The sequence below is a fragment of the Phoxinus phoxinus genome (assembly GCF_949152265.1).
Source record: "Phoxinus phoxinus genome assembly, chromosome: 8".
Classification (NCBI taxonomy): Eukaryota; Metazoa; Chordata; class Actinopteri; order Cypriniformes; family Leuciscidae; genus Phoxinus; species Phoxinus phoxinus.
In genome coordinates, this window is record NC_136883.1 from 36,786,898 (window position 1) to 36,808,324 (window position 21,427).

The 21,427-nt window shown below is 38.4% G+C and overlaps 1 protein-coding gene across 4 annotated transcripts in view; it reads right to left on the reverse strand.

The window, feature by feature from the left end:
- Positions 1-709: 709 nt before the first annotated feature.
- Positions 710-21,427, reverse strand: part of kctd15b (potassium channel tetramerization domain containing 15b) — a gene marked incomplete at its 5' end in the record, with an annotated part of 35,236 nt that continues 14,518 nt past the window's right edge. For all 4 annotated transcript variants that reach the window (XM_079620422.1, XM_079620421.1, XM_079620420.1 and 1 more), the window contains 3 exons: positions 710-2,320; positions 10,115-10,420; positions 17,021-17,165. In XM_079620422.1, the coding sequence (XP_079476548.1) occupies positions 2,162-2,320; positions 10,115-10,420; positions 17,021-17,165 (610 nt within the window). In that variant the 3' untranslated portion in view covers positions 710-2,161. The remainder of the gene's footprint in view (positions 2,321-10,114; positions 10,421-17,020; positions 17,166-21,427) is intronic.

Here is a 21,427-nt window from a genome sequence, read left to right on the forward strand (position 1 = left end):
GTTAGTTCACTGTAGTTTTACTGCAGTTAACTGTAGTGTTTACTGTAGTTTACTGTAGTTTTACTGTAGTGTTTACTGTAGTTTTACTGTAGTGTTTACTGTAGTTTGTTAGTTCACTGTAGTTTTACTGCAGTTAACTAGTGTTTACTGTAGTTCACTGTAGTTTTACTGTAGTGTTTACTGTAGTTTATTGTAGTTTTACTGTAGTTTACTGTAGTGTTTACTGTAGTTTTACTGTAGTGTTCACTGTAGTGTTTACTGTAGTTTTACTGTAGTGTTTACTGTAGTTTATTGTAGTTTTACTGTTGTTTACTGTAGTGTTTACTGTAGTTTATTGTAGTTTTACTGTAGTGTTTACTGTAGTTTTACTGTAGTGTTTACTGTAGTTTGTAGTTTACTGTAGTTTTACTGCAGTTCACTGTAGTGTTTACTGTAGTTTTACTTTAGTTTACTGTAGTTTTACTGTAGTTTTACTGCAGTTCACTGTAGTGTTTACTGTAGTTTTACTGTAGTTTACTGTAGTTTTAATGTAGTTTACTGTAGTTTTACTGTAGTTTACTGTAGTTTTAATGTAGTTTACTGTAGTTTTACTGTAGTTTACTGTAGTTTTAATGTAGTTTACTGTAGTTTTACTGTAGTTTACTGCAGTTTTACTGTAGTGTTTACTGTAGTTTACTTTAGTTTTAATGTAGTTTACTGCAGTTTTACTGTAGTGTTTACTGTAGTTTTACTGTAGTTTACTGTAGTTTTAATGTAGTTTACTGTAGTTTTACTGTAGTTTACTGTAGTTTTAATGTAGTTTACTGTAGTTTTACTGTAGTTTACTGCAGTTTTACTGTAGTGTTTACTGTAGTTTACTTTAGTTTTAATGTAGTTTACTGCAGTTTTACTGTAGTGTTTACTGTAGTTTTACTGTAGTTTACTGTAGTTTTACTGTAGTTTACTGCAGTTTTACTGTAGTGTTTACTGTAGTTTTACTGTAGTTTACTGTAGTTTTAATGTAGTTTACTGTAGTTTTAATGTAGTTTACTGTAGTTTTACTGTAGTTTACTGTAATCCAGTGTGACGCGCGTGATGAAATTCCCATGGTATCTGTCCTTGAGTCGCGCGATTCCGAAAACGGACAACTTCAAACAATCGGAAAACCTAAACCTGATAAACTGGGCTAATGAATAACGATTATTCATTCACAAAGATGGTTTAAAAATTAATGCAACATAGTTAGTTACCCTCATTCTGTCAGCACTCTCAAACTTGAGTGTATTTCCACTGAATCTTTAAACACACGGGTGTTTGCATTGCACTGAGATGCATTTAAGTGCAAACGTATGTTATGAACGGTATGGATTTCCTCTAGACACAATCATATGTCTTCATCTTCCAATGCTTTGCCTCAGGACCTTCGTGACACACACACACACACACACACACACACACACACACACACACACACACACACACACACACACACACACACACACACACACACACACACACACACACACGTGAACTCTTTGTGTTTAGCTCAGAACTCTTTTGATTCAAGCATTAGAGAGCTTATAAAACGTTCAACTGTTTAACGATATGCTTAATGTTCTGGCTCGCTCCATCAGTGTTACCTATTCCTCAACGCAGGCTTTAGAAAAACCCACGTTTGCTTGCAGATCCTTCAAACAAAGAAGCCTGAGCGCATTAAAGCCCCGACGGCTCGAGGGCGTAATAGTGTTTCTGTGAGCGCTGCCAGGAAAGTCTCTCAAACGTAATGCCTTCAGAACAACACTCCCATCATCCTTCATGTAACAACAGAAATAAACACAAAACTCCATCCTAGTACTGATAACCGCATACAACGGTGCTATAAGGAGTGAAAAACTTTATAAACAACAAGGTTGAAATGAAAAAATCCATTGGGAGCGAGAAATGGACCCTCGGCCCCATGACGATAGAGTCGTTTTAATCACACACACCGGAAGAGGGGCGTGGCCTGATTCCATATGCGTGAGGACGTCCTCTGATTGGTGGTTCGGGCGGAACAGGAAGTGACGCAGTTCCTGTTGAAGTTCTTTGGGTTTGTTTGTTTGTGTGTGTGTGTGTGTGTGTGTGTGTGCATTACATTCGCTGCGAGTCTGTGTGTGGAGGGGCCGAGGGCCTGAGTGTGTGTCTAGTCCAGCGGCTCCTGCTTTATCCTGATGGGTGTGTTCATGGACTGACTCCTCCTGTCCTCGCGACACAACACGTACTCGCTGAACTGAGACGAGTCGACTCCGCCGCCACAGGACGCAGACACACTGAAGCCCTTCTGGAAGAGACGCTCCAGCACCTGAAACACAAGCGCATCTCATTAGCCTGGTTAACAGCGGACCCTTCAGTCGTAACCGCGAGTTGTTCATTCACAGACGTTTCCAAAGGGGCGTCGCCAACGGACGTCACTCAAATGCCTCTGGGCGCAACTGACCGTTCGCAAAGACCCGCCCCCCTTAGTTACTGTTGCTATGTCCGACAAGCTACACCGCTCTCACACACACACCGTGTTCTCACGCATCCAGAGAGGACACTGACAACACACTGACAGACCAGGTTACTTTTGATTTGAAACATCATATTTGATAATTTATTAAAGAAATGTAAACAATAAATCTCGTTTTGTGGCTCTTTAATGTGTGTGACAGATCGCTGTGTCGCCTCAGTTAAAGCCGCTCGTGAACCGATCATCTCTTCCTTCTAGTTCATTTATAGCATCAAATAAACATGAATGAACATCAGAAGGAATGTTGTTTTAACCGCGGAAAGACGTCAGTACACTTCAAGTTCAAATCCTCCAACGTTAATCTACTAACTCTCCTGACTGCTTTGCCGGACAAAAATGGTGAATTTGGTAAATGACGGATTATGATTGGTCAGATCGCCTGTCAATCAAACTCCCTACGAATGATCAATTCCATTCAGAGCGATCGTCATTGTGTAAAGCCCGCCTCAACGTTTGTGATTGGTTCCTCGATTTGGAAAAGGTGGAGATGGGCTCTTGACTGGACGGACTTGCAGAGCAAATCTCAAATTTGCCGGAAGATCGGAAAAACATGCACAAAACTGTACTTTTGTCTGTGGTTTATTTAGAGGCTTCATACTATAATAAAAGTGAGTATGAACATGAAAAAAGGCAAATTATTCATTAATCAAAACTTGCAGAAGCGACTGCATTCATATTTACTGTAAACTGTCATTCATATGAACCCCAAATCACCTTTTCAAATGGACCGTAATTTACACGAGTTTGGAAAACTGATTTTACACCAAACCTCCATTCACTCTAAACCACACACATCAGATGCTCATGTTCAAAATATATCAGGTTCGTGATGACAGCCACAGCGGGAAACACACACACACACACACACACACACACACACACACACACACACACACACACACACACACACACACACACACACACACACACACACACACACACACACACACACACACACACACACACACACACACGTTGGTGATTTCATTTGATGTTTTTCAGCAGTAACTTCAAGAGAATGTAGTCGCCATTCTCATAAATAACTGTGTAAACAGAACGAGATTAAACATTCAGTAGAAGAGTGACAGACATATTTAACTGCAGTACGAGCGTGGTTACAGAGAAAAAAAATTGTGTGTGTGTGTGTGTGAGAGAGTGAGTGAGTGAGTGTGTGTGTGTCTGTCTGATAGTGTGTGTATGTGTGTGCGTGAGAGTGCGTGTGTGTGAGAGTGAGTGAGTGTGTGTGTGTGTGTGTGTGTGTGTCTGATAGTGTGTGTTTGTGTGTTTGAGAGTGCGTGTGTGTGAGAATGAGTGAGTGTGTGTGTGTGTGTGTGTGTGTGTGTGTGTCTGATAGTGTGTGTGTGTGTGTGTGTGCGCGTGAGAGTGCGTGTGTGCGTCTGATAGTGTGTGTGTGTGTGTCTGATAGTGTATGTGTGTGTGTGTGTGTGTGTGTGTGTGTGTGTGTGCGGGAGAGTGCGTGTGTGTGTGCTTGAGAGTGCGTGTGTGTGTGTGTGTGTGTGTGTGTGTGTGTGTGTGTGTGAGAGAGTGTGAGTGAGTGTGTGGCTCTGTGTCATGTATTTGTCAGTAGAGCTTCTCTCTCTCTCTCTGTGTGTGTGTGTGTGTGTGTGTGTGTGTGAGAGAGAGAGAGTGTGAGTGAGTGTGTGTGTGGCTCTGTGTCATGTATCTGTCAGTAGAGCTTCTCTCTCTGTGTATGTATGTGTGTGTGTGTGTGTGTGCGTGTGTGTGTGTGTGTGTGTGTGTGTGTGTGTGTGTGTGTGTGTGTGTGTGTGTGTGTGTGTGTGCAGTGGCACATCTGTCAGTTTGATGAAAGTTCACCCGTGTCCGAGTTGATCCCGGTCCTCCATCACTCTGAGATATGGCCGGAGCGGGACAGCTTCAGCTTTGGGACACTATGAGCGTGTGTGTTTGGCTAAATGTTTTTCTCGTTCACGTGTCGTTCGCCCCTCTCACTTCCTCAGTGTGTCAGTCTCACTGCAGACTCCCTCAATCTCTTTGAATTGTTCTTAAGTTCCCGAACATGTCATTAATCTGCCGTGATGTCTCAGTCTGAGCCGGTTTATTCGCTTCTTCTCTCACTTTTTCAAGCTAAACGAGCCGGTTTCTAAAAGCTGAAGACAAACTGTTCTAGTTAACAGAGCAAAAAAAAGATTTTTACATCTCGCCGCCATAACTCTAGTGTGCCCTTAATAAAAAGAAAGTGTGCTTAATTGTATTTAATGTGCACTTTAGTGTACTTCAAACCTTAAAAGTATATTTAAAAAACTGTACTTGTAGATAATAATATTAATTAAATAAAAGACCACTTAAATGTACTTAAAGAGAGTAGACTAGCATCACACTTAAGTACACTTTTAAAAAGTGCATTGATATGAACTAAATTTTAAATGTCCTGAATTGCAACTTGATTACAAGTGTGTGATTACAAATGTATTAAAATACATATACAAGTATTAGAAGTATACAGATATATAAGTTTCAATAGATATGACAATATTTTAGATGATCTTAAATGCTTATCGGTACATTCAGCATTAAACTTTAACCATATTTCAAATATAATAAAAGTAATTATAAAATTACATGTAAAGATGTATGAGTGGGTCACAAAAGCATTCTTAAGTTCATATTATTGTATTTAATCTAAAAATAAACTATAATAGATTTAATTGCAACTAACATGCAGTTATGTGAGCGAAAACATTCAGTTCACACTTAGGTATATTATTTTAAAGTATAATATCTCTTATTTTAAAAGTATGCTAAAGTGTACTTCTTTTCAAGATGTTATTTCTTATTATAAACCAGATTTGGTCACATATAATGTAGGACACACACACACACGGACGCACACACACACACACACACACACACACACGGACGCACACACACACACACACACACACACACGGACGCACACACACACACACACACACACACACACACACACACGGACGGACGCACACACACACACACACACACACACACACACACACACACACACACACACACACACACACACACACACACACACACACACACACGATGATTCCACTAGTAATCAGATCATAGTTGTATTGTCATACAGTGAGACAGGATTATTGTAATATATAATTATGAGTGAACCGACAGGAGCGTTGTGTTGGAAATCACTTCAGAAAAGAGAAAACACCCTTTCCACCTTCATCCTCCCATGAGCCGGGCCGAGACGGGGAACATGTCGGATCAGGATCGGTCATCTCTCGGGTCATGAGGTCACTGATGCAATAATCATGACCAGCGTTTCATATTAATAACTGGAGAAGCACACTGCAAAAATATCACTTCCTTCATCATCCTTTAAACTAAACACAAAAAGCTAATCATAAGACTTTTTTTTTAATCAATATTGTTTATTTTGTACCTTAATGCCATTTTTTCTCTCATTTTAAGCCTAATATTTAGCAAAATAAAAAAATTAAAAATGAGATTCAAGCTTAAAACAAGGAACTTGACATAAATAAATTAAATCTTAAAAATACATGCATAAACCAAAAGTCAATTGCAATCTGTAAACGCTTCTGTAAGGGTCAGGTTTAGGGTCAAGTGTAGAAAATAGGATTTGAAGTTCCTCATTTGTAAGGTTGTGAGATAAAAGTGCTAAATAAATAAATGTGAATATTAAAATTAATTAAATAGTTCAAAAGTTTGGGGTCAGTAATAGAAAAAAAGAAGAAATTAATACTTTTATTCAGCAAGGACACAAAACTAAAGATTCTATTACAAATAAAAGCTGTTCTTTTAAACTTTTTGAAGAATTTAGAAGTAAATCCATCACGGTTTCACGTCTCATTTTCATCCTTTTAGACGGATTATTTTGCTTTAATAATGTTTAAAAAATGTTTTACTGGAGAACGAGACAACAATACTGATGATGAAAATGATATTTTGCAGTGCATTTAGTGTTAATGTGGAGATGTACAGCGGATCTGCTCCAAACCCCAGTGTGCAGACATCATGAAGACTGAAACCTGTTTAACAGCGCATTATTGACTCATGTCACGGAAATCTAAAGCAGACATGCATGAAGATCGAGGCAAGATCACAATTATTCACTTCCTCAAAGTTATGAAAAAACGTTCTCTCAGTAACGTTAATGTTCATTCAAAGTTATCCAGTGTATAAAACGTAAAAATGTTTTCCAAACGTTGACACAAAACGTCATCTATCACTCACTGAACTTTTTTAAACACTTTTTAAATGTTACCAGTTTTAGAATGTTCAGAGATCATTCAAAAGTAACAATCTCATGATGTTTGCCAAATGGAATGTTCTCAACAGTTGCACACGTTTTTTAAACATTTATAAAACTGGAGCATTCAGAAATAATGTTTTAATGGGAACTTTTGCTAAATGTTTTTCGAGCATCTTTGTCATGTGATGGCGGATGAGTGTTAGAGAAAAGATGATTATAAATATATATCAATCATTATTGAGAAGTATAATGTTTGTGTATGTTTATTAGAGCATTGCATCATTGGCTTTAGCAGCAGTCGAGTCTCTCTCGTGGCCAGTGTGTGTGTGTGTGTGTGTGTCTGTGTGTGAGTGTGTGTGTGTGTGTGCGTGTGTGTATGTGTGTGTGCGTGTGTGTGTGAGTGAGTGAGTGAGTGAGTGAGTGAGTGAGTGTGTGTGTGTGTGTGTTTGAGTGAGTGAGTGAGTGTGTGTGTGTGTGTGTGTGTTTGAGTGAGTGAGTGAGTGAGTGAGTGAGTGAGTGAGTGAGTGTGTGTGTGTGTGTGTGTGTTCGTTTGAGTGAGTGAGTGTGTGTGTGTGTGTTTGAGTGAGTGAGTGAGTGAGTGAGTGAGTCAGTGTGTGTGTGTGTGTGTGTGTGTGTGTGTGTGTGTGTTTGAGTGAGTGAGTGAGTGAGTGAGTGAGTGAGTGAGTGAGTGAGTGAAAGTGAGTGAGTGAGTGAGTGAGTGAGTGAGAGTGAGTGAGTGAGAGTGAGTGAGTGAGTGAGAGTGTGTGTGTGTGTGTGTGTGTGTGTGTGTGTTTGAGTGAGTGAGTGAGTGAGTGAGAGTGAGTGAGTGAAAGTGAGTGAGTGAGTGAGTGAGTGAGTGAGTGAGTGAGTGTGTGTGTGTGTGTGTGTGTGTGTTTGTGTGTGTGTGTGTGTGTGTGTGTTTGAGTGAGTGAGTGAGTGAGTGAGTGAGTGAGTGAGTGAGTGTGTGTGTGTGTGTGTGTGTGTGTGTGTTTGAGTGAGTGAGTGAGTGAGTGAGTGAGTCAGTGTGTGTGTGTGTGTGTGTGTGTGTTTGAGTGAGTGAGTGAGTGAAAGTGAGTGAGTGAGTGAGTGAGTGAGTGAGTGAGTGTGTGTGTGTGTGTGTGTGTGTGTGTGTGTTTGTGTGTGTGTGTGTGTGTGTGTGTTTGAGTGAGTGAGTGAGTGAGTGAGTGAGTGAGTGAGTGAGTGAGTGAGTGTGTGTGTGTGTGTGTGTGTGTGTGTTTGAGTGAGTGAGTGAGTGAGTGAGTCAGTGTGTGTGTGTGTGTGTGTGTGTTTGAGTGAGTGAGTGAGTGAGTGAGTCAGTGTGTGTGTGTGTGTGTGTGTGTGTGTGTGTGTGTGTGTGTGTGTGTGTGTTTGAGTGAGTGAGTGAGTGAGTGAGTGAGTGAGTGAGTGAGTGAGTGTGTGTGTGTGTGTGTGTGTGTGTGTGTGTGTGTGTGTGTGTGCGTGTGTGCGTGTGTGAACAGTTGTGTTTAAAAGATAGCAGCTTCAGCAAGAAACAGAAATGAGCTTCAGTCACTTCACAGAAATCAACTCGTTTTCTAGAAGCAACAGAGCTTGAGCGAGCAAACACAGAGAGGGCAGACGGAGACTGACTGAAGCGCACAGAAACTGTTGTGTTAGTTGATGCAGCCAATTAATTATATCGCAAGCCATTTAGAAATCTATAAAAGAAGCATAAAGGGGTTGAGGCTGTTTGAGAAAGTGTAAGTATGGTATTAAAAAATGCAATACGTGTATTTCAGGCGCTCTGGGCGTTGTTACGTTGGGAGTCTTTTTTAAAAGGGAAGAGCTGTGTCTTAAAAAGGAGAAACGTGTAAATTATGCATTTCATTTTCTAGCCTCTCTTTTCTTCTCGCTCTTGCCTTTTGTTTTTGAGGGAGTGAAAATTATGGCTGCACATAAAAAGGCGTTTTGTTGCGTGTTTTACTCGAGCCTGAGGGGGCGCTGTCGAGGTGTGTGTGTGTGTGTGTGTGTGTGTTTGGGTTAGTTCAGATACAGGTCGAGCCTCGTTCTCATTAACATATATCATAGAGATGAAATGTATGAAAATATTGGTTATAGGAACCAAAATGATCACGATTATCAATATTATCACGGTTTTGTTCAAATGTGCTGTAAATGTTCAGAAAGTACACTCAAATCAAGTTTTGTCGAAAACCAACAAACAACATAAAATAACATAATATTAACAATAAAATGAGCTCGTTTTGTTTGCATAAACATTAGAATAATAACATTATAAATGATGGCCGGATTTTAAACGAACAAAAAATATTGGTTGGTATATACAACATCACATTTTATGGACATGTACAACTAGTGTCAGCCACACATCTAGTGATGATGAACTTGTTATTTATTTCGGCATTTACACTGATTTTCATAGAGGCTCACTATTGGCCAGCATCACACGCATCACACACATGGCCAGCGTCGGCCAATAGTGAGCCTCCGTTCTGACGTACAACCCAGAAGCGCTGCGCTGTCACACTACGTGAACTCACTCAGAGGAACACACAGAAGAACATCAAGAGTTCAATAAAGTCGTTATTTATTTATTTTTTTCGCACAAAAAGTATTCTCGTCGCTTGATAAACTTAAAGAAACACACCAGGCTCATATCTCTGCGCCCCAAGTAGCAGTGCTTCGCCTGTGCTTCACCCTAATATAGTCCCAAGTACAATATCTGCCTAGGAAATCGCCTAGTCTTAATCTGCATCGCTATTTGTACTCGTTGTGAATACGCAGGCCACAAGAAGTAATTCGTCTTTTTTAACGTTTTTTGATCACTTTTACTCAGGACATGCTAGCTGGCAACAAAGGATTCCATTAATTATGCTAAGCTAAGCTAGCGGCGGCCCTGCCAAACTAAAACAATGCATGCACTGAGACAAAAATGCATTTGCCCAGCTATCTACATGTAGGAATGACGGTGAATAAGCCCTTTTTCAAAAACGGTGGAGTGTTCCTTTAAGGTTGAGCCGCTGTAGTCACTTTAGACTATTTTAAACATTGTCTTTACTAACTTTCTGGGCCGGCAAGTTTCAATTACAACAGAAGCCTATGGAGGAGTGAGACAGCGCTCAGATTTAATCACTAATATCTTTATTTGTGTTTCTGAAGATGAAGGAAAGTCTGACGGGGAACAACATGAGGGAGAGAAATTACTGACAGAGTTTATATTTCTTTGTGAACTATCCCTTTAAATCCGCCCACGTACAGACTAAGCTGAGGAAAGGTGATGCCGGAATAAAGCGTCCTGAATGCTGTCGTGAGCCGATAAGAGCGCACCAGTAAATATCCACCGTGAGTGTGTGTACCTGCACTGAGTTGAGTCTGCAGTATCCGTTCAGTGGGAAGCGGATGACGTGTGTCGGGTCCTGGTTCCAGCCGGCGTTGACCGAGTTACACATGACGTCGCCGGTCTCGGGGAACACCTCCTCGATGAGCACCTTCTCCCCGCTGAGGGCGATGCGCTCGCCGAGGTCAGGGGTCACGCGCACCACCAGGCAGTCGCAGGGCTGAGCCAGGCGTCTCTGCTCCCGGTCCTGCTTCCAGCGCTCCAGCTCCTTGATCATCGGAGACAGCTGGTAATACCGAGCCTCCTCGTACAGGAGGTGGAACTCCTGCGCAGAGACGGCACACCATATTATACATCTCCACGTTTAAGATCGAAACATCCTCAGATGCATTTACATCCATGTCTTGATGATTTCATGCTGATTAGAAAGTATATATATATATATATATATATATATATATATATATATATATATATATATATATATACTTTCTAATCAGCATGAAATCATCAAGACACTTATAATGTTGTAAGATTCTATTTCAAATAAATGCTGTTCTTTTGAACTTTCTATTCATCAAATAATCCAAAAAATATGAAGCAGCACAACTTTTTTCAACATTGATAATAATCATAAATGTTTCTTGAGCATCAGATCATCATATTATACTGATTTCTGAAGGATCATGTGACACTGAAGACTGGAGTAATGATGCTGAAAATTCAGCTTTGATCACAGGAATAAATTACAGTTTAGTATATTCACAAAGAAAACAGCTATATTAAATTGTAATAATATTTCACATTTTTACTGTAATTATGATCAAATAAATACAGCCTCAGTGAGCAGAAGAGAACTTTTGAATGGTAGTGTATTAACTGTTGATTTTAGAGAGTTTTTTTCCTCCCTTATTTCAAACGTTTTGCTAGATTTACGGTTAAAACGTTTTATTTAAAAATGTTTATAGTACATCATTCACAGAACAACACACGCAGGCACGCACGCACGCACACACTCACACTCACACTCACACACACACACACACACACACACACACACACACACACTCTCACTCACACACACTCACACACACACACACACACACACACACACACACACACACACACACACACACACACACACACACACACACACACACACACACACACACACACACACACACACACACACACACACACACACACACACACACACACACACACACACACACACACACACACACACACACACACACACACACACGATCAAACAGCCAAATGGCTGTTTTGGTGGAAATAATTATTCACAAAAGAGGGAAATCTGAATTATCTCCAACAGGTGCAGGATCAAAACTAAAGATATGAAAAAAAAAAAAAGGAAAATCCATGCATTGTTTATAAATAACAATAATAAGTGTATTGCTGTTGAACGGGTTCAGGCCGCATCCGTAGAATGAACGTCAATAAATAACACACACAAAATGCAGTCAAGGTTAAAAAGTACAAACTAATTATTCTTAAAGATTATTATACTGTCTTTTCAGTGGACAATAAATACTTAAAAGACGTCTACGATACTTTTAATATCATTAATATTGATGCTATTACTGACAACGCTACTACACAAGTTCAAATATATAAAATAATTATTTTAAAGAGATAATTATACTCTTTTCAATATATGTTTATGCTTTCCAAATAGTCACCAACTATGAGCAAAGGTGATGTTCCTGCAACGCCACTAATAAATAACAAACAAATAAGTACATAAATAAAACCCAGCGATACTCAAGTTTAGTATTTAGAAATGTAATAGTTTTAATAGCGGCAGAGATGCTATTCCCTCACACGTCACTACACTTCTAAGTTAAAGAAGAGATAATTACACTCTTTTCAGCGTATGTTTATGATTTATAAAGAAAATACAGTCACCAACGTAAGCAAAGGTGATGCTATTCCTGCAACGCCACTAATAAATAACAAACAAATAAGTAAATAAATAAAAGCCACTAAATGAATGAATGTTTAAAAAGCAGTGTGTTTGGGGTGGGGTGGGGGGGGGGCATGTTTCGCTCAGAGGGGCATCAGAGGGGCATCGGCTCGGCCCGCGGGTCACAGTCGAGACGTTTGGCAGGATCTCATGTGCTCGTTGGAGCCCGTCAGTGAACGACCTCGAGGCTTCAGCGTTTCTTTATCCAGGCAGACAACAGCAGACTGCCAAACTCTCTCTCTCTCTCTCCCGCTCTCTCCTGCTCTCTCTCTCTCTCTCTCTCTCTCTCTCTCTCTCTCTCTCTCTCTCTCTCTCCCTCCCGCTCTCTCTCTCTCTCTCTCTTCCTCACGGGGATCTTGCCAAGGGTTTTTTGCCCCTTTTAGTTTTTCCTTAATTTCCCACAAGTCCAGATGGTACTATTCTTCCTCGTCTCTCCGTCACGTGAGGAGCTGAGGTGTGGAAATGATTCGAGTTCATCTGAGGATATGGTTTTGTGTGCAGAGTAATCTGCATAAAGATTGATATGAACAGTCATGAACTGCACACTAAACTACATGACTGATTGTGTGCGCAGTTTCTCTGCAGAAGACAGACCGTGAAGGATCAACGTTTGACACGGTAATAAAAGTCTTGTTTATATCGTTGCATTCACGCAGCTCTATAAAGTTGGATTAACTTCACTTAAATATATGTGACCCTGGATCACAAAACCAGTCATAAGTCGCACTGATATATTTGTGGCAATAGACAATACATTGTATGGGTCAAAATTATATTAATATAAAAAAATTATAATTATTTATGCCAAAAATCATTAGGATATTAAGATCATGTTCCATGAAGATATTTAGTAAATGTCCTACCGTAAATATATAAAACATATATTTTTGTGAGTGAAAGCAGCACAATCGTGAAAATAAATGCACAACTTTAAAGGAGATTTTCTCAATGTTTACATTTTTTTGCTCCCTCAGTTTTTTTGTACCCTTATTTATTCAGCTTTTTTCAAAATTGACCCATGTGACTGGTTTTGTAGTCCAGGGTCACATATGAAAAATCACACAAGCAGTTGAGATTTGCTATATTGGATTAATTGCTTTGATATATAAAATATAAACCATATTATCACACAGATCTATGTATGAAGTTGGATATAGAAGTATCATCCGCAAACACACAGTATAGTTGTGTAAAGCAGCATATAGCAAACCTCAACTGCTTGACTGCTTGTATCGTCACGAAATAAAAGCTATATTATCACACAGATATAATCTGATAACGCAGCGGCATGAAGAGTTTAAGATATTATAAACATTTCCATCATTATTTTCTGTAAAAGCACTAAACACATAAATTAGAAAATGTGACTATTATAAAAGTTTCACATGGCACAGCATTAATCTAAGCAGAAAATATTTTCAAAATTACATGCAATCCATTGCAATATATGCTTAAAAAAAATGTAGATAATCATTGCAAGTGGAAAATGTGTATGAAAGTATTTATAACTGGTCAAGACACGTCTCTAACCTCCATACGTGGATGGCTATTCAATATAAGCTGTAAAAAAATAATTTTATATTGTTTAAAGTCATTGTAAGTGGACATTATAATGGAAAAGTGTATATGAAAGTAGCTTTGTTCAGGACACGTCTCTAACCTCTATACATGAGTTCAAGCTTAAGAACTATATATATATATATATATATAAATGGACTATTATAAAACCAGGCAATAAGTTTTCATTCACAGCATTAATATAAGCAGAAAATGCTCAAATTTCATACAATCCATTGCAATATAAGCTTTAAAAATAACTTTAGATCGATCGAAATCATTGCTAGTGGACATTATAAGGGGAAAATGTATATGAAAGTAGAATATAACTTTGGTCAACACGTCTCTAACCTCCATATGTGGATATTCAATATAAACTTTGAAAAAAAAAGAAAATATCCATTGTTTAAAATCACTGTAAGTGGACATTATAATGGAAAAATGTAAATGAAAGTATATATTAGTCTATATATTAGTATATATTAACGTCTCTAACCTCTATATGGTTCAAGCTTAAGCATATATTTTTAAAACAGAGCAATCATTTTTTCACACGGCACAGCATTAATCTAAGCAGAAAATGCTTGAATTGCATGAAACCCATTGCAATATAAGCTTTAAAAAATAACTATTGTTCGAAATCATTGCAAGAGGACATTAAAATGTACATGAAAGTATATCTAACTTTGGATGGGACACGTCTCTATCCTCCACACGTGGATAGTTAGTTAGGCTATGTCTTTTCTTTTCACCCATGTCTTTTCTTTTCTTTCGCCCTTCACACTGCCGATGACAACATGCATGCGGTGCAACAGTGCTGGAGGGAACGGTACGGTATTAGAAGAAGCTCCGCATGCGCCTGGATCTGTTTTCAACAGGACTTGTTCTCTAACGCTCGAGCAACACGACGAAGAGCTTGATACGAGAGAGGTGAAGAAAGAGAGACGATTCGCTAGCCTGAATTCCCATGTTCAGGCGATCCGACAGGCCTGTTGTGATCCAAAATAATGATCTTACTCGATTGCCCATCGGCAAGACAACATCTCACAGACAGACAGAGAGAGAGAGAGAGAGAGAGAGAGAGATATTCCCCCGTCTCAATCTAATAATACGTATAAGAGATGACCATTTCTCTTTGATTTTTGTCAAGCACATGCTGATGTAGAGGTCAGATACGTGACAAACCTTGCTGAGTCTTTACTGTCTCGCTCATGGGATTTATCCTGAACTATATTCATGTTATTCTGAAAGCAAGACATGTTTTATAATCGCTGCTAGTGGACACAAACAGAACAAGATCAGCAGCAGAATGCTTTTATTGACTCGAGCAGCTCGACAACAGATAATCTCTGCTACAAATGATGCTTTTTTCACTGATAGATGCAAAGCATATTCCACGTTCACATTGATTTAGCGAAACGCAGGCGACCGCGGGCCATGACAGTCACGATGCCTCACAGACACGCTTTACACCGCCGGCTGCCGCTCATTGCTGTCTGATTTCACACACATTGATCATCAGATCAAACCAGTGCAAACGGGGTTCTTTGTCCGACTCGAGAGAGAAAAACAAAGCGAATCCAGATCAAGATTAAAAGACATAATGTGTTTACATCATATTTCTGTGTGTTTGGAAGGGAGAGTTCATCCATGAGGATAAATGTAACACATTGTTTCAAAGCAGCTTTACATTAAATGCTATGTGTTGTGAAAAGGACTATGTTCAAATAGACTTTTGAACTGAATATGCCATATGCAGTCATTCATAATGAGTATATGAACTCAAGTCAATTCTGTGGTCCAGATATATGAAGAAATTTGTTCATACAGTGAAAAATGTGACACAATCACAGCCAATCAGAACATATTTGATACTTAATATATATACTTGTCTATTTTGGACCAATAATATTGCACTATGGACGGGGCTAACGAATAGAACAGTAATAAAAACCAAGAAACTAAAAATATTTCCTGATCTTCATCGTTTCTCGTGATTGCAGCTCTGGACAAAACAAAACATCAGATTTGCATGAAAGAGCTGTTATTACTAGACATTTAGGACTATGCAAGTATGTGAACACACACACATTCACTTAGTTATGCTAGTCAAATTGTGTGCATTACTGCCATTTGCAATGCACTGCATTCTCAGTGTTGCCACAGGTGGCGCTATAGCGGACATTAGCGGACATAAGGATTTAGGACTATGCAAGTATGTTAACATACATTCACTTAGTTATGCTGGTCAAAATGTGTGCATTATTTGCAATGCACTGCATTCTCAGTGTTGCCACAGGTGGCGCTATAGCGGAGATCAGCAGTTTTCTCATTCAGACAAAATGTGCAGAACACAAACAAGGGCGCGTTTAAGGGAAAGCAACGCCACAATTGAGATCTCTTTAATGTCTCTCAGAAAGCAACGAGATTAAAGGAAGATCTACCTATCGACCTTCCATTTCCAGTGTGATGAATGAATCTATATCAACAATAATTTTCTAACCCCCCCCCCCCCCCCCCCCCCAAATTCCACAATTATAACCTTTTAAATTGATATAACGCATGTGACAACATCATGGCATGCTGCATAAGGTTTCACGTGTACTACTTTGTTTAATAGTAAGCAGTATTTACTGTACACTGTAAAAAAATTCCGTACAACTTATGGTAAAAAAAAATGGCAGCTGTGGTTGCCAGAAATTTACCGTAAAAAATGCGGTAGCAACATTTTAGGCTTTGCACTTTAAATTTACAGTAAAAAAACGTTTTACATTATCTTATCTAATGTTAATTGACTGATCTATTGAAGTATTAATATCTGTTTTATACCACTGTAATACACTGACAACCACCAATCACAGAGGTGATGAAAGTCACATGATGAATCAAAGCTCATTGCAAGCAGAATTTCCACAAGAGAGTTAATATTAATATAGAAGCTGCACAGTGTCGTTGCACGAACACTAAACACCATCATGGTAACACATAAATATTCATTTAACAACATAAAACCCTAATGTACATAACTGATTAGAAAAAAAACCTAAGAAAAAATATGAAGAAACAGTTATTTCAACAAAAATACGTCAAATGTGAAGTGTCACGCAGAGATTTGTGCTAATGTCAATTTACGGTTTCTCACTTTTAACGGTATTTTACTGTAAAATTAAGCATTACATTAAGCGTACAGTATTTATCACATTTTTTCACAGTATATAGTCCGGAAACTTTCTGTAAGCCAATTAACAGTTTTTCACCGTGGCATTTTTACAGTATTTTACCGTTAAAATCACGATAATTTTTTACAGCACTACATGCAAACAGCCAGTGAATCTGGATTTTTTCTACTTCAGACAGAATAATCCTTGGTTTTAATACCTTAAAGTCATCCGGCAGGAGCAGTTTGCAGGTTCTCAGGAAGCTGAGGATATAGCGGAATATCTCTCCGTCTCTGTCGATGAAGTAATGCTGCTTTAAACTGTCCAGAACGATCGGCTCGGTTCCGTTAAACAGCCTGCTGATCCTGAAAATTAACACACACACACACACACACAGTTAATGGAGTGAGGCCAGCCTCCTTTAAATGCATGAAACAATTAGCATTTATTTTTCAATTTTATTAGTGCCCAGCCAAAAACGCATTAACGCTGGGTTCTGAAACAAGAGGCTTTAGGCAGATTTCAGTGGCTGAGAAAAGCGTTTCAAGTCCTTTCTCTACAGTGAGATTAATACAGAGCTGAAAACCCTTCAATGTTTTATCATCTCAACTGTCACAAGCCAATTAAATAACTCCCACATAATACCATGATGTCAGGAAGCACGGCCGGCTGTTGAAATAAAGCAGGACAGTCACAAAAGCCTATGATGCCTGTTTGCATTTATGATAGGGCTTTGTTAAAATCACTATGAGTGAAAGCAACGAGGAACTTGGTAAACACCAGTAAAGTTTCCTTTGCAACAAATCCGGAAGATTAGAAAACTCATGTTGACTGAGAGTTGAAAGTCTGGCCACTTGTGTGCTAAAAACCACTGGAACGAGGCCTGTGTTCATTATTGAGTCTCCCAGATAATACAAATATGTTATAAGAATGTTCTCATTAAGTTATGAAAACATTATTTCTGAATTTTCTCGGGAACATTTGAAAACATCCTTTAAAAATAAATAAATAAATGGTTTAAAAACTGTATTTCTTGGTTAAAGAAACATTCCATTTGATAATTCTTCAAACATTACGGGATTGTTACTTTTGAATGTTGAACATTCTAAACATTCTGAACATTCTAAAACAGTAACATTTAAAAGTAAACGTTGAAAATTGTGCATTCTTAGTTCATGCAGTTACAGTAACTAATGAACCTTATTGTAAAGTGTGACCCAGACATCTTTAAACTGCATGATCTCCACACACTGACACCTGTAAACATCTTCATCTTTCTGCACGTGTAGTTCAGTTCTCTTTTTTGAACTCTGATAGGATCAGCATTTCCTTCCGTTCCCGATGCAATCTCCTGTTTAATCACTCCTACAGTTCCTGGATCAGTTTAGACCACAGAGAAACCCCACAGCCTTGTCAAAGCCTACAGACGTTGACTGTCGAGTGACGGCTATTGACTCGGCGTGAGGAAGTGATTTACCAACACACACACCCTTCATTGAGCTCTGCCAGGTGTGTGTTCTTCATAACGTGCACCTTTTCTTCCTCTAATGCACAGTGTAATTCATACACTCTTCCACGCAAGTCTCGTCACCTTATGCACTTTCTAAAGCTCTTGTTTTCCCTGTTGTTTCCTTCTCTCTTTCTCTTTCTCTCTCTCTCTCTCTCTATTCCCCCCCTTTGGAAATCGATGCAAAATGCTTTATAAAAAACCAATACTCATCTCCCTGTATCGCCCGCGGCCGTCCTTTCTCATATGGTCTTGCAATTCTTCCAGCTAGAATTTCACCATGCCCCTCCAGGCAAACACTGTTTTTCATCTGCACTTTTTTAAAAAAGCAATTAAAATGCTGCCTGTTTTTCTTCTCTTCCTCCGCTCCCCCCACCCGTCTCTCTCTCCCGGTTCACACAGCAGGGAATACGGTTGTCAGACTCATTCAGAGCAGTAAATACGGTTCTGTTCACACACTTTGACTATGATGGCGAGAGACAAACCATTTCTCGAAGCAAAGAGAGAGTTCAGTCGATGTGTGACACCATATGAAGGCGATTCCTCAACTTTTGACTGTTTGAAATCTTGACAAATTAAACTTCTTCAAACTATGAATTATGTGTGTTGAAATATTTATCACATGTTCTGAATAAAGATCTGGCCAACCTTGAGCTGGATTTGAGTATCAGTCAGTGCGCTGATGATATATTTGATGAAAAAAACTGGATTCAGAAGTTAGCTAGCACTCGGTTAACTCTGAAATCATTCAATATTAGGGCTGTCAAAAGATTAATCACGATTAATCATATCCAAAATAAAAGTTTGTGTTTACATAATATACGTGTGTGTACTGTGTAATTATTTATATATATAAAAACACACACAATCATGTATACATACAAGAAAGAAAAGTTGGTTATATTTATATTTATATATAAATGCAAATATTTCTCAAATATATACATGAATTTGTGTGTATTTATACATAATCATTATACACAGTACACACACGTATATTATGCAAACTTTTATTTTGGATGCGATTAATCGCGATTAATCTTTTGACAGCCCTATTAAATATATATATATTTTTCATTTAAAACAAATCTATTTTTTAACTGAAGTTAATTGAAGTCTTAAAAATATATTTTTGTAAATAAAAAAAAAACATTTACAATGCTTTCAGTCAACAGACTGCTAGCTATTAACTGAAATCATAATTTCAGAGATCACTGAAGTCTTAAAAATATATTTTTTTGTAAATTTATAAAACATTTATAATGATTTCAGTCAACAGACTGCTGCCCAACTCTGAAATAATAATAATATAAAGGCACAAAGTTTAATGCTCATGAATTTAACCAGATTTTTAACCTTTAAAAAGAAGCGTCTGCTATATGCATACATGGAAAAATATATTTTTTTTAAATATAAAAATAAATGAATAAAATATATTTATTTTAAATCATTGTAGGTAACAGAAAGGTTCTTCTGTTTGAAGAATAATCGACCAGTTACTGTCAGGCGTGATTCAGTGACGTCTATATGAATATATTACACTAAACCCCACTCGAAGGCTGATCAAGGCCATAATCAGAGCTGCATTCTGGGAAAGAAGAATTGTTCACGCATGTAAACCAACTAGAATCACTCAATACAGTCATCAAATCCAGCCACTGACTGTGATCCTCTGAGTAGAAGAGAGATCTGAGTGAACACACACACACACACACACACACACACTCACTACACCAGTCTGACCCGACACTGGTCCAGTCACATCAGCAATGATTGATGTGTATCACTGCATGTAGATCATGCAACATAAACGTCTGATCCGAAAATATGGAAAAACCCTGAACAAAGACTTAAAATATGCAAAGATACAAAATATGCAATTGCATGCATGATTGACAGGTGAGTTGGTGGGTCCAGGATGCATTAGAATTCATAAAATGTTATTAGTTACAGTAACAGACTGCTAGCTAGTCACCTCTGAAACTGTAAAAATAAAAAGTAGTTTTTACATAAAATTATGTATATATATATGTGTGCAGTCATAAATACTAAATTAATTATTATTTTAAATATAATGATTGACAGGTGAGTAGGCTTCAGAGATTTCATGATTTCAGAGTTATCAGACAGAAAGTTATTAAACTCTGATATCATAAAAAAAACATTAATGTATATACACGGTCAAATACTAAATTAACTGAATAATATATGTTATGGTACGAAATACAATTTTTGTTTTTAGGAAGTCACATGATTGGCAGGTGAGTAGGCGGGTCCAGTCTGCATCAGATTGCATTAATATTACACAACAGATCTGATTGCATATGAATGTTGAGTGAGTCACAAAATACTTTTGCTCCCTAAATTTAGCACTGAACATTTGTGATTGTCTCGCTTGAGACGGATATCATATCAATACCAGATGAAAACGGGTCTGAGTTCTGTTTCTAAGACGCAAAGCTTTGTGTCGCTTTTTCCTTTCTTGAAGTATTATTCATATATTTAAAAAATAATTTTAAAAAGCAATGAAAAACTAATTTTGTAATCTTCAAGTAAAACCTATAAGTCACACAAGTCGACAGATTTGTCTCACTGTCTTAAGCTAAATCTGATTATCTATTGTTCATATTTAGTGTATAAACGAGCACTAGTTGCGGTCTGATGTGACCCGGGATCCGCGACCTCTGTTCGAGAGCCGCAGAATGAGCATGAAACTTTCATATGTCCTGTCACTTCAGCCGCCCGAGCTGCCGGGAGATGAATGTCCACACATTAGTTATAGAGCGAGTTTCTTTTCCCGCTCTGCATTATTAACGGATCAATCTATTAAAAGACACCATCAACTTAAGGTTCTTTAACTGGACTCTCTTAGCTGTCAGATCGGCCTCTGAGGCCACGGCCGGGAGAGCGTTTGTTTAACTGTGTGTGTGTGTGTGTGTGTGTGTGTGTGTGTGAGAGAGAGAGAGAAAGAGAGAGAGAGAGTGTGAGTGAGTGAGTGTGTGTGTGAGTGTGTGTGTGAGAAAGAGAGAGAAAGAGAGAGAGAAAGAGAGAGAGAAAGAGAGAGAGAAAGAGAGAGAGTGTGTGTGTGTGTGTGTGTGAGTGTGTGAGTGTGTGTGAGAG